At 41.7% G+C, this 14,798-nt stretch overlaps 1 protein-coding gene across 1 annotated transcript in view; it reads left to right on the top strand.

The window, feature by feature from the left end:
* Window positions 1-14,798, top strand: part of SPAG1 (sperm associated antigen 1) — a 3,545,022-nt gene that overhangs the window by 3,483,348 nt on the left and 46,876 nt on the right. Inside the window, exon 18 of the mRNA XM_044075164.1 lies at window positions 1,115-1,438. Within this exon, the coding sequence (XP_043931099.1) occupies window positions 1,115-1,438 (324 nt within the window). The remainder of the gene's footprint in view (window positions 1-1,114; window positions 1,439-14,798) is intronic.

The following is a 14,798-nucleotide window of genomic DNA, read 5'->3' as shown; positions in this document are numbered from 1 at the left end:
TTTATAGAGTTTATTGTACAAAGTCACTCTAATAAGCCTTAAGACTCATTAGTCACACTTACCTATTGGATAATAATATTGCACAGTAATAATTGGACACCCTTTTAAGGGCCTTTGGGTAGCTGATAATTATTAGCTGGTGGTGGCAGTAATTTCTACTGTATAGTCTGGGTAAAGGGACACAGCTGGAGAATCTGTGTCAGCCTTTCCCAGGAGTGTCTGTGAAGTTGTATAAATACTTATCTCAAAGTGTGTGTGTGTGTGTGTGTGTGTGTGTGTGTGTGTGTGTGTGTGTGTGTGTGTGTGTGTGTGTGTGTGTGTCGGCTACTTGGGCAGGGACACGAAACACTATTTGGACAGAGAGGGTACTGGAGGTTAGCTTGCCAGCTAAGCTGAGATCTGGACCTTATAGCTGTGCCACTGGGGACCAGCCCCAGACTGACTGTGATCTCTGTGTGCACTTAAGGGAAACTGTACTTTACTGTGTGTATTTGTTATCCTTTCCTCTTATATGAGACGCCCTCTGTGGTGTTAGTGGTGAGAATTGAGGCTCAGTGATTGCTGGGCCAGGGCACAGGCATCACAGCTGGTCTTGTATTTTATGCTTGATATAATCAGGCTTTTCCAGGATCTCCTGACTTTAGATAGTCTGAGGACCTTACGCCCATATGTCTGCTTATGTACCCGTAGGCCCTCAGGCTGAGGTCATATGTCAGATGTATAGTGCATCAGGAAGGTTTTGGCTTTGGTCTGAAGGCAAGGCATCAGGTTACCCATCAGTACTGGACTTCTACAACAGTTATCAGTAGGATATCTACTGTCATGGTAAATTCTTACACTATTGTACTTTTCCCTCAGGGATTAAATCATCTTTTCTTTAGCACTTTTCTGCAATATAAAATATTTGCATAGCATTGCTTGAATAAGAAGTACCAGGGTTAGAATGACATGTGTGATGCATTATATCCTACTCTCAAAACATATAGATTTATTAAAACTTGACACCTTCATGTGATATTGGAATACAAAACTATGAAGTGTTTTTGTTTCACTTAATTTGTTAGAGTTGCTGGTGCACTTTGTATTTTTAAATATATACATTTTGTTTTTGAAGGTGTCTGAGAGTGAAGATGAAGAAAAAGAAGGGGAGCCTGTTGCGAGAGAATCTTGTGGTTCTTCAGAGAGACTTCATTTGATGCCTACTAATGCATACGAGTTTGGTCAAGCCATTAATGCTGTAAAATCCAAATGGAATATCGGTTCATGTGCTGAACTTTTAGCTAATATTGAACCAAGGGATTTGCCACGCTTGATGAGTAATAAACTAGATGGTGATACTTTTCTCATAATTATTCAAGCACTGGGTGAACACATTCAGAAAAACCCTAACCTTGTGTACCAGCACCTACTTTATCTGCAAAAAGTGGAACGATTTAAGGTTAGTTTAATATTTTTCACCTTTAAGCATTTTGTTTTGTTTGTTTTGACTTGCTGGATAAATGCAGGTCTCACCAAACTTTGATTTCTCCATAATCCAGCCAACTGGAGAAAATAAGTCCTTATTGTATGGTCCATTTGACCTGAGTTTGATTAGGTGATTGTGTGCTTGACAGTGCTGGTAAGGGAGGATGGGCAGTACCCGTCTTGGGAGAGGTAGGATAGTGTAGAACTGACCACAAATTGCCACTTATGCTCAGAGAGGGACAGTGATGTAGTTGTAGTGCCACAAGATGGACATTAAGCTCAGCAAGCTACCAGTCAGTCATAGATTTCCTTGTGAGTATATGGAACCATGCGTCTGCACAGGGAAGTTGTTGTGGGCCTCTGCAGTGACAGAACTGGAGTTAGAGCCATCATAGCCAGGATATTGGTGAAGCGTACAAACTAGCCTTATGGCTGCCTGAATGATGACCCCTTTGGATAGCTCACTTCCTTGTGGTTCTGAGGATTCCCCCACCACAAGGGAATTCATTGGCTCAAGTCCAATAGGGAAAGGCTAGATGGTCAGCAGGCACCTGAACAAAAAGAACAAGAAAAAAAGAAAAAAAAACTTGGTTTTCTCAACAGTTTTACAGGCTTGTGCTTTTCAGTTTCACCTACTCACCCATTGTTTTTTTCGATTACCTTTTGCCTTCTTAGAATTTTGTAAGGAATGCTCAGTACTGAATATTGGCTTGTAGGGGTGGTGAAAAGAAACATGATAGGAGAATGGGAAAAAGAGAGGGAGAGAGAGAGCAGAAATTAGCCTTATACATAGAAACAGTACTCTAATTCTATCAAAAATATCTAGAAATGTCTAGCTGCATAACTTAAGAATATAAGCTAGAATCTCAGTACATCTTTTTGTCTGTTTTATTTGCATATTGTGCTGTTCTTTGCTGTTTCATCTCAATGACTCACACAAGAAGCTAATGTCAGCAAAGTCCTATGACAAATTAAGTACTGCTGTAAGCTGCCCAGATCTTAGTGTTTGATGTTTGGAAAGCATGAGACATAAATCTCATAATACTCAAGTACAAGTACACTTTTTCTGTGATTACATTCTATTCTGCTTGTAATACCCAGTTGCTACAGAATACGATTAATAACAAGTGTAGTTTTATCTCCTTATTGGGTCACTTTGAGCTCCGCTGTCTTTCCTTAAAAAAGATTAAACTGAATGCTAGTAACAGTGAATCTAACTACCCTAGCCTTCAGATTGACAACAAAGTAACATCACTTTTCATTGAGATCTCAGACTCATGGGACTGTATCTCTTATGAGACCATTTTTCAGTCTAGTTGTTGATGAAAAGGCCCTTTCCAGAATCTCCCAGGGCACGTAGAACCAGCTAATGAACCAATCAGAAATCACCAAATCTTCTCTAGTTTTTGAAAGAAGTTGATTGATCCCTTGCATATCACCTACAAATTTCAGTACTTTTCAGACAGAGGCTGAGCGCTTTTTGTTCATCTTTACTGCATTTTATGCTACCATTTGCTGTCTAACCTCAATGGCTGGGCTGATTTTGCATTGCATTTCCCCTTGTGATATTCTTTTTTATGTTTTGTAGTCTTATTTGATTGCTATCTCTCTGTCTTTTATCAGTATATATTGTCAAGGTGATATGTTTTACTGCAGCGTTGTGCCTCTGGCCTGGGTAATTGCTGGAAAAGGTTGTATATCAGACCTACACACCTGGTTAACAAATAGATAAATAAAACTGAAATAAATAGTGAGCCTCTTGCACATCAGCACACCAGAAGTTAGTCTCAAAATACATTACAACTAATAGCCTGTTTTGTATTCTTAGAAAGACACCAAAGTGCAAGTAAATTGGATAAGGATTTTTTTTTTGCCATGAAAGCCATTGGCTTTGTGTAGCATGGCTTCATATAACAGTGTTCAAAAACACCGTTGTCAGTTAATTTTACTCTAATTTTACTTAAAGCAATGATGGCATATTCAGTTAGTCTGTGAACAAACTACCTAAAATGCCTAATCTTCAATGGCCAATGTGTAGGCAAAAATAAAAACTGCTTTTTGCTCTGACACTTTTGCGACCCTGACAAGATAGCCTGAAGTAAGCTGCAATACATCAGGTGGTATATAGTTAAGCCCAGTTTGCAGTTGCCAGTTTTCCATTTTACTTTTCTTGCATGTATTCCCACAGAGCAGGGAGATTGGACTGTTTAGATTTATCATGTGTAGATTGGTTCATTAGTGAAAGACGCCTTGTGTGCACTGCATACTTCACTGGACTATTTTGTCATGCAGCTCTTTAGTGTTATGAAATTATTTCATGGTACTGAACATGTTACATTCTGCCACTATGATTTAACAGCTGAAATCCATTAAAATGATAAAACCAAATTAAATGCAGAAAACATTCAAAATGTTTTGTTTCTGCATTTATTATCTGGCAGTATGCACTAACACAGATGCTTGTTATCAGTGCAGCCACTGCTTCAAAGCGTTTACCCAGTTCTTCCTTCTAAATATTATTTTAAATACCTTTATTAACTTTACACATTGAACAATGTCATGGAGCCCCATAAAGTTACAGAAGAGAAAACAAAGCATTTTAAACGTTTTCTCAATAACTTAATGCATTGTATATATGTTTTATTGTTTTAACAGTAATCATTCAATCCAACATTACATAAATTGATCAGATCCTGCTTTCCCATACATTTTGCTCCTCATCCTATACATTGTTTGCATGCATTGTTCCCACAAATTCCATTTATTTCTAAGTAATCTGATCCTTCCCTTTTCTAAAGACCCCACTTTCAATTAGTTTTTCCTTTGCAATATTCAGTATTTTATTTTTCTACTAATTATTTTTTGGTGGCCAGTAGTATTAAACTTTGCAAGGGCGTTCTATGTGCAAGCAATTCAGATCATATAGCCCAGTTCAAAAGAAGCCTTTCCTTAGTTACAATCATTATTCCTCCAAAAGTACTCTGTAAAGAATTTTTAAAATCTGACAACTTGTTATATTCCCAAAACACACATTTCCGTGTGTTCATCATTCCACTGCCTTAGTGACATTTCGAGTTATCTGCCAAAGGTCCCAGTACTGGCCAGATGTTCTTCGTGTTTCACTGTTGCAGTCATTACATTTGGGTTATCTGCTTGCAGGTAGCCCTCAGTCGGCCTGATTAGCAAAGTCTTGGGTCCTGCGTCGGTTGCTGTCCCTTCTTCCATGATGTCAGGGGTATAAAACATGCAGCCGGTGCCATTACATCAGTCTTTCTTGCCGTGCGGTGCCCGCAGCAGGAGCAGTTCACAAGTGCCAGTCAGCCGACTCCTGAAATTTTCATTTTTGAGTTTCAGAACCGAAGTCTTCAACTAAAGCTAAGTACCCCATTGGGGAAATTTTTTCTTGCTCCTTACCGATGTCAGTAAAAGTTAATAATTGCATTACTTGTGGAAAGCAAATACCTCATAAAGATTTTCATTCGTACTGTATTCCTTGCCTAGGCCCTGACCACGACGTACCTTGCTGTCGGTTTTGTGCTTTATTTAATCAGCGCACTATCCATCGTCGGTTTATTTTCGCCTCTAAATATTTCGGTTCTGTGTTTAATTATCCAGAAATGTCGTCGGTTAGCCATCCGACTACCGGAATTCTGAAAAAACGCAAAGATAAAGACAGAGACAGGCCGTCAAGATCCAAAACTGCTGACGACGCTTCTCCTAAGCCAGTTCGCTGGTACTCAGTGAGGCGCTTTTGCAGCCCCTAATACCTGCTACTTCTGATTCGCAGGCCTCTACTGAGACCCATTCAGAGTCCGGTATACTGCGAGATGCTTCAACTATGGAAGGCGCGGGTGTATCTACCTTGGATGGGTCCGGAGCCGCTCTGCAGGCACCGGCTTCTGAGGATGTATTCAGGCCTACGAACTTGCATATTAAACTGATGCCTCCTTCTTCACTTAGACCTAAATCTCGAACCATGCCTAAAAAAACCGACCCCCAGGCCACATGCTCTGGCCTCTTTGCCTAAAAAACAAATGATAAGAATGGCTGAAGATTTAAGTACTCTAATCAGGGATAGCCAAACCCTCCTTTCTAAGAGGCCTAGGACTGAAGTTATTTATGAATCTTCTGACCAAGATTCTGTTTTTTTCTGAGTCTTCTGATGATCTGGATTTGCCCTTATCTACTTATGAGGATTCTGATGCAGAGGACTCCATTCCGTCTGCTTCCCCTCCAGAGGATTTTTCTTTTGGGGAAACTTTGCATACTCTAAGGGAGCATTTCCACTGGGAAAGCCAGGATTTTTCTGATTCAAAAAAGAGGCTTAGGGATTTCTTACTCCTACCTCAGCATAAGCCTTTAGCTATTCCTCCTGTACTAGACATTGTTGATGATGCTTTTTCGGAATCTAGTGTGGCCCCAGATTCCTTGCCTCCTGCTCCCAGAAAATGTGACAGATACTACAGGGTCCCTGAGTCACACAAGTTCCTTTTTAAAAATCCTATTGCGGATCCAGAGACTATTTCACAGGGGCCACTGGGCATTAAGGCTTGTACTGCTAAAAATCCTACCCCTTCTGATAGAGACTCCAGGGCGCTGGATAAATGGGGTAAGAAGGTTTACACTTCTGCAACCTTGGCCATTAGGGCTTTAAACTGCCAGTTTCATATGTTAAAGTATCAGCAACATGTTATTGGATTGCTTAAACAGGAAATGATGTTGATTCCTGACTGTGTTGAAAATAAAGAATTACAGGATTTAATGCATTCTGCTGAACAAGTTGGAAAAACATACTTTGCAATGTGTTTTTGATTCATTAAAGGCCTCTTGCAGGGCTGCTGTTACTGGGTCTGTGCTCAGAAGGCATGCTTGGCTAAAGGAGCAATCCTTGCCTGATCATGTTAAAGTTAAATTGTTGGATGCTCCCTTAAATCAGGACCGCCTGTTTGGCAACAAGGCTGAGGAAGTTCTTAAAAAAGATGGAAGATAAAGGTAAATCTATGCAATCTGTTAAAGATTTCTTACAAGTTCAGCCTCCTAGATTTAGTAGGCACTGGCCCTCTAAGAATTGGTCCTTTCCAGCCCCTTCTGGGTCTTCTCAAGCCAAACTCAGACACAGCAAAAGCCCCAGGTTTCAGTCCCAAGGGACACACAGGACTAAGCAGTGGGGGGCCTCCACTTCCAAATCTGGGAGTAATAAGACTCCCCCCTATGGTAAATTGTCTCAATGACTTCCGTTTAAAATTTCCAAGCACTTATCAACTGACTGCCCCTTTGGGGGGAAAGATTGCTCTTAATGCAAAGAACTGGGAACTCATTACCCAAGACAAATGGGTCTTAAGTATAGTGTCCCAGGGATACAGATTTCACTTCCACACCTTGCCAACACCAAGCAGGTGGCCGGACCTACCCCAAAATCAGTTGGCAGAGGCCCAAAACAAGTACTTTCTCTCTTAAGCATGGGGGCTATTCAGCTTGTACCGGAAGAGGAAAAGGGACAAGGTTTCTACTCGAAACTTTTCCTGGTACCCGGAAAAGACAATTCATGGCATCCTATCCTGGACCTGTCTACTCTAAACACCTTTTTGGAAATTCCAAAATTCAAGATGCTGACTCTTCACCAGTTACTTCCTATGCTAGGCAAAGATGCCTGGATGGCAACACTAGATTTAAAAGAAGCATACCTGCACATCCCAATCAGGGAATCTTATAGGTTCATAGGTTGGTACTGGGCTATCTGCCCGAAGGCATATATTAGCCAGCCACGTTGTGTGGTATTCACCGCCCCTTTAGTAGTTCCCTAGAACTAAATGTTTCTTGCGAAGATACCTATGCTTCAAAGCAGGCTACACACACTATCAGTTCTCTGCACTGCCCTTTGACTTATCTACTGCGCCCAGGGAATTCACAAAGTGCCTAGCTCCAGTTATTGCATTTTGCAGGCAAGTAAATATTCAAATATACCCATACCTGGATGATTGTCTAATTCAGGCAGAAAGCCAGGACATACTTTTGAATCATCTGGCCTTTGTACAAAGGGTTCTAACTTGTCTGGGGTACACCATAAACGAAAAGAAATCACACCTGGTATCCTGTCAGCAAATTACATTCCTGGAAGCAAGCTTAAATACAACTTCCCAGATGGCTTACCTCATGCCAGAAAAGCAAATTCATTTGACAAGCTACTTCAAACAAGTGGCCACAAAAAAACAGCTATCTGCAAGACAAACACTGCAAGCCTTGGGGTTCATGGCCTCCTGCATTCTTCTAATTCTATATGCAAGACTGCATATGAGGAAACTACAGCAGTATCTAAAAAGCCTATGGTGTCAACATTCTCAGGATCTAGAAGCAATGATTCCTATCATACCTTGCCTATGCCTAGAATTCCTTTGGTGGGCAGAGACCTGCCACCAAAACAAGGGACTACCTTTCACACCACCCCCTGCCGCCCAAACCCTAACAACAGACCCATCAGACTATGCATGGGGGGGGCTCACCTGGCAGGGAAGTGCATTCAGGGCAAATGGAACCCAAGTCAAATGCACCTGCATATCAATCAAAAAGAAATGCTAGCTGTGCAGAATACTCTTGACAGCCTTCGAGGACCACATTCTTCCAGGACAACTTGTGGTAAAGACGGACAACACCACTGTTATGTGGTACATAAATAAGCAGGGGGGTACACATTCTTACCCTGCAGACTAGCCATGGCATTGTGGAACACAGCCATGAGCTACCAAGTGCACCTACAAGCTCAATTCCTACCAGAAGAATTAAATACATTGGCAGACGGGCTAAGCAGAAACCTCATGGACCCACACGAGTGGAAACTGGAACCAAGGATTTCAACATGTTGACAAGCAAATGGGGGAGCCCAGATATAGACCTGTTTGCCTCTCCCCAGAACTACCAATTGGACAAATTTTGCACAAGGACTCCCCAGAAGCAACCTGGAAAGTGGATGCTCTGTCCTTCAGCTGGAAAAACCTGTCAGTCTGTGCCTTCCCCCCCCTCTGCCTCTGCTTTCCAAAGTACTACTAAAAATCAAACAGGACAAACCAAGGATGATTTTGATTGCTCCAGACTGGCCACACCAACACTGGTACCCCCTCCTGCACAGTTTGTCACGGTTATCCCCATGGCACCTGCCGCAGACTCCTTCCCTGTTGTCTTAGCAGGTGAACCAAATTCTGCACTCTCAGCTTCTAACACTGAACCTTGCAGCCTGGCTAATTACATAATCTCTCCTCTACCAGGCCTCAGTAAACCTGTGATGGATATCATTTTAGAGGCAAGGAGGCCTAGTACTAGAAAATCTTATGCTGAAAAATGGAAAAGATTCTGTGCCTGGAATCAATCTCAGGGGATCAGCACATCAGCGCCCAATTTACCTCAGATTTTACAATACTTAACTGAGATGCTTCACAAGGGCCTGTCTTTTTCCTCCATTAAAATCCACGCCTTAGCCGTTTCAGCTCATTATAGCACAGAACCTCCCCTCTTCTCTCATCCACTGCTCAAGCAGTTCCTCAGAGGGGCCAAAAATTTGAGACCACCCAGGAGAGCTCCAACCCCAGCTTGGGACCTTAACTTTGTTTTGGAGAAACTCACTATACTTCCTTTCGAGCCAGCTGCTACTGCAGACTTAAAATTTCTTTCTTGGAAAACAGGTTTTCTTTTAGCAATCACTTCAGCTAGACGGGTATCTGAATTTCAGGCCCTAATGGCAGTGGAGCCTTTCATCATCTTTCATGCGGACAGGGTGTCCCTCAGAACCAATCCATCCTTCATGCCCAAGGTGGTATCCATTGTGGCTCTTAATCAGTCTATTCATTTGCCAACCTTCTTTCCCAATCCACAGAACAAAGGGGAACGGATACTGCATTCCTTAGATGTGCACAGACAACTTATATTCTACTTGGACAGGACTAAACCTCAAAGGAAATCTGAAGATCTGCTGGTGACATTTGCTGCAGGAGCAGAGGGGAAGGCTATTTCAAAGCAAACCATTTTTAAATGGATAGGCCATTGCATTCATTTCTACTATAAGCACCATGAAAAACCCATCCCCAGGGGATCAGATCTCATTCCACCAGGGCTGCATCTACTTCTACAGCCTTTCTCAGAGGCGTTCGTACCAGGGACATCCTAGAAGCTGCTACCTGGAGTTCTGTGCATACTTTCACCAAGCATTATCATTTGCCAATTTTCTCTAAATCCAGAGCTGGCTTTCCCACTGCAGTCTTGCAAGGCCTTATAGCTGGTCCTAATGCTATCTGAATTCCTCCTCCCAACCATAACTTTGGGAATCTACCCAAATGTAATGACTGCAACAGTGAAACACGAAGAACATAGTACAGTTGTGTACACTTACATAAATGTTGATGTTCGAGTGTATTCACTGTTGCAGTCCTGGTTACCCTCCTTCCAGCCCCCTAACATCTTTTGGCTATACCTCTACTTTCCTATACTAGGCTTAAAAGCCTTTTTGGTGTATTTGCTTTTTTTGTTGGAGGTATATCATTGTACTTTTATATTTAATTGCTCCTCATTGGGGGGGGGGGGGGGGGCACCTGACATCTGGGGCAAGAAAAACTGATGTAATGGCGTCGGCTGCATGTTTTATACCCCTGACGACCTGACGTCATGGAAGAAGACACAGCAACCGACACAGGACCCAAGACTTTGTTAATCAGGACGACTGAAGGCTACCTGCAAGTAAATAACCCAAATGTAATGACTGCAACAGTGAATACACTCGAACAGCTACATTTATGGTAAGTGTACACAACTGTACTTTTTCAAAAGCTCAGACTCGCCTCCCCCTCTCTTTCTATGACAGTTGATTCGCTGACCATATCCTGAGAGGGAAACTTTCAGTTGTCACAGGAAATGAGTGTTCAGTCTTTTTTGCCATCCAAAGATCAAAGTCCTCTGAATCTTCACAGGTCTCTGTGCTGATTTTCCAGCTTACTGTTCAGATAAGCCCCATTTGAGGACCTCTTTTCTCTCATTGTATTATTAGGTTTATTATTCTCTTTCTGTTTTTATGTTTCTTTAAAATATATATTTGTTTTAGTAGCTTTTTTCTGTCTGTGTTTACAGTAATCCCTGTAGGAATTTCTACTTGTAGCAGTGTTTATTTGGCTTCTAACTTTGAAAAATGCTGTTTAGTAGTTCTCTCAGAAGTGCAGTGTGTGTGTGTGTGCTGTTAGATAGTAGGAGATGTCTTGTGAATTCAGATTCATGAATTAATCTTGCCTGTCTTTACTGTTGTTACTAACCTTTACTTTCATCTTTTGACAGGAAAATAATACATTGTTTACCATAATTATGACTCAGCTGTGTGTGTTTTTAACATTGGTTAGCTATTTTTACATCAACTTAAGTTTTTGAAATGTACTGAAAAAATGTTACTCTCTGACAAGAAGATTTAGTTTAAATTACTATGAAATGTTACTTTGTCAATTTAATGTGGTTTTATGGAGGTAATTTTTAACACTGGGTTTAGCACTTTGGTTGCTTTGCTGTTTAGACTTTATGTACTGGAAATTATTTATCGTCTGTCAGGTGTAAAAGAATTCAGAACACATTTCAAACTTTTTTGGGGATGATAGCTCAGTTTTGCAGAATTTAGTTGTGCGAGGACGTTTATTACTAGAAACTTTAGGTCCGGTTGCACCTAGAAAAAAAAATAAAAGTATGCCTCAGCTTATGGTTAGTCATTCTGTCAACGCCACTGCTTTGTATGTAGACCACTTACCTTTTGCCCCTTCTCCCCCTAGTGTAGCTTTGCCAGCCACTATGAAATGGGAGTTAAACACATTCTCCAGGGCTGTTCCAGTACCTGGTGCAGATAATTCTGATGGTTGTGTTCTCATACATAGCTCCAGTACTAGTTCGGCTAGAGACCTTTCTGTTGTTTCAGAAAGTGATTAGAAGTCTGAGGAGAACAATGATGATTTCCTAATTGACACTAAGCCCAGTCAGTCTGATTCTTTGGAAGGTGAACCTGAGCTCAAGTCCAGACAAGTGATCTGATGTCTCTTCCATCCATTCTTCAACAGATGCCATCTAGAATCCAGTTTTGGCTATTCTCTGACTTTGGAATCAAAACTCAGGCTTTTCCCTCTACCCATAATCCCCTGTCATTAGTGAATTACCTCAGATCTTATTTGCCACTCTTGTCCATCAGAAACTATTTCCATTGTTCAGTCTGGCTTCATAGGTTCACAGTAAGTACTAGGCTAGCTGCTCTTGTGGGTAATTTTAAGCCTAGCCAATTTCCCTCGAGGGTGAGACTCAAACCCTGTACCTTGTGTCACAGACCTCCCCCAAGGTGTTCACCAATTATATGGCATTTGTGCAGCTTATTCTCAAACTGCGTGGGATCCGAGTGTTCCCACACCTGGATAACTGGCTCATAATTGCACCCACTTGGAATCATTTTCTCCAAGCCATGGACTCCTTGCTCCAACTTTGTTTACATCTAGAGATAGCTGTGAACATGACCAAGTCCCATCCTCAACCTTTTCAAGCCAGAGTTCATTAGAGCACAGCTGGACACCAAGTTGCAGCTGGCCAGCCTAACTGAATCCAGGATTGTCATGCTTGAGCAACAAGTGGTAGCAGTACTTTCCTGTTTTGTTTCTTTTTGGTCCCATGGCAGCTGCTATTACCTTAGTCCTCCTAGCTAGATTTCATACAAGGGCTCTTCAGTGGACTCTGTCAGCTCAGTGATCATTCAGATGTCAGCCAATGAAATTTCCATTGTATCTTACAAAAATTTGTAACCCCATATTCAATGGTGGGTAGAATTTCCGGTAGTTTCTCAGGGTTGACCCTTTGTTTTTCCTTCTCGCCAAGCTATAGTGACTACAGATGCTTCCCAGCTAAGGTGGGAGAGGGGTCGTTTTGTTTGGGAAGACTGTCCAAGGCAGATAGTCCCCTTCAGAGGCCAGTCTTCACATCAATATTCAGGTAATAAGGACAGTTCTTCTAGCATAACAGGCCTTCCAGGACTCCCTTTTCAGGGGTGTGATCTCCATCCATCCAGACAATATGTAAATAGTCTGGTATATCAGCAAACCGTGAGGAACATGCTCTTACCTGTTATGTTGAGAGACCATGAGGGTTTAGCAGTGGATGATGTCTTCTCACTGTTTCTGATAGCAGTGCACTATCGGGGAACTCCGGTGTTCAGACAGGTTGAGCAGGTCTGCCCTCCTCCCTCATGATTGGTCCCTCATTCCGACAGTGACAGATCAGATTTTCAGCTGCTGAGGCCAACCATGCTTTGATCTGCTTGCTTACCCCACCCGTATCAAATGCAACAGGTACTTTACCCTAATCTCCCAGGAGAGAGATTCCCTAAGGGATTCTCTGATCCACACTTGCTCCCACAGTCATCTTTATATGTATCCTCCCACTGCACTCATCCCAAAGTTTCTGCAGAAAGCAATGTTGAAGAAGGCTGCTACTTGGCCTCAACAGACTTGGTTTCCCTTCCACTGGTCTCATCTGATTCACCCCCTTGGGTGATGGAACCTACTCCACATCTTCTCTCACATCTGTCAGGGGTGTCTCAACTGTACATAAAAACCTTTCAAGTTGACCCCATGGTTTCTCCAGTTTCAGTAGTGGTTAGACAGTCCAGACTTTCATCTCAAGTCATTTACATTTTGACCTCTGCTCAGAAACCCTCTACCAGGAAGGTTTATAAAAGTAAATGGAAGATATTTTCAGTCTAGGTTTCCATTAGGAATTTTGATCCCTTTTTAAACCTTGTCTCAGTGATCTTGGACTTCCTGGCTTTGCTCTGTGCTGCTAGCTACTCTACTATCAAGGTTCAGCTGGCAGCAATTTCCAGTTTTTATATTGGGAAAATCAGTCATCCATTGCTTCCCTTAGATCGCCCAAGGCTTTCCTAAGTACTTTCCTTCTAATTCCTCCCCTTAGGGATCATGTACCCCCTTGAGATATTATCATTTTTCTACAGGCCTTAAACAGATACCCTTTTGAATCTGCAGCTATGTTTTTTTTTAAAATATCTGGCTTTTGGAATACCTTGTTTGTGGCAGCAGTCACCTCTGCTAGGAGGAAATTGGAAATGCATGCCTTTTCTTGTAAACCTCCTTATTTGATCAACCATAAGGACTGGGTTACTCTAAGAACAAATCTTTCCTTTCTCCCTAAGGTGGTTTCTGAAATATCATGTAATCAGCCTGTCAATCTTCCTGTTTTCTTCCCAAGATTTGCCATCAAAGAGGATACGTGTTACATTTGCTAGATGTGCACTGTCAACTCCATTTTTATTTGCACCACACTAAGAACATTTGAAAGACTGACAGATTGTTCTTCTCCTTTTCTCCAGCCAAATTAGGAAAGGGAGAATCTAAAGTGACTCTTTCTACTTGGTTATCTGAATGTATTTCACATTTAAGGAGAAGAGATTATACTTAACTAAACCACATAAGGCTTATTCAGCTAGATCACTGGCTACCTTCACTACATTTTTCTCCCGAATACCACTTGGCAACATTTGTGCTGCAGCTGGTTGATCTAATCTGCATACCTTCATATCTCATTACAAGTTTGATTTACAGTATAGGTCTAGAGTTTCCTTTAGTCTGGCTGTCCTTTAGAATATCTTTCCATGAGACCTCACAAGGTTTATAGTAGCTGGAACTTTGGCCCATCCATTAAAGAACGGACAGAAGAGACAACATCAGATGCAAAAGTTAGGTACTTAGCATAATGATAGATCTGTGATGTCTGCTTCCATCCTTCCTCAACTTATTTCTCTCCTTCCCCCATTTGATTGTTTTTCTTTTAGTCCCAGAGTGACTGTATTGGTGGTTTCCATGGGTTGGTCATGTACTCTTCAAACGTTAGAACAGGAAGCAGATTTCTTCTTTGAGGCATTTGGTTGTTTATAGGAGGGTATACCAGATTTTTAATTGTAAGGTATGGACAAACTCAGTCTGGGCTAATTCACTAGTGACAGGGAATTATGGGTAAGGGTATAAGCATGAACTTTGGATCCAAAGTCTTTCTGGCCAATGTCGGGTCCTAGATGGATCCGATAACCCATCTATTGAGGAAGGGCGGAAGCAAACAACCCAGATTTATTGTTATGATAAGTGCATACATTTTGTTTCACTTTTTCTTAGATGATTGCTAGATTTAGTGATGTTTTTGCATGGGAGCAGTCGGGAACTACCCCAGAGATAGACAGGGTATATGACTTTATGGAAGATGAGATGCCCAGTTCATTGGCTATCCTCCCTCTGGTTACCAGACTTTGAAATATATTTATTTTACAGTGTGTG

The sequence above is a fragment of the Protopterus annectens genome, chromosome 6.part0, assembly GCF_019279795.1.
Source record: "Protopterus annectens isolate FY-2018-M chromosome 6.part0, PAN1.0, whole genome shotgun sequence".
In the NCBI taxonomy this organism is placed as follows: Eukaryota; Metazoa; Chordata; order Ceratodontiformes; family Protopteridae; genus Protopterus; species Protopterus annectens.
This window is presented reverse-complemented; position numbering and strand designations above follow the sequence as displayed.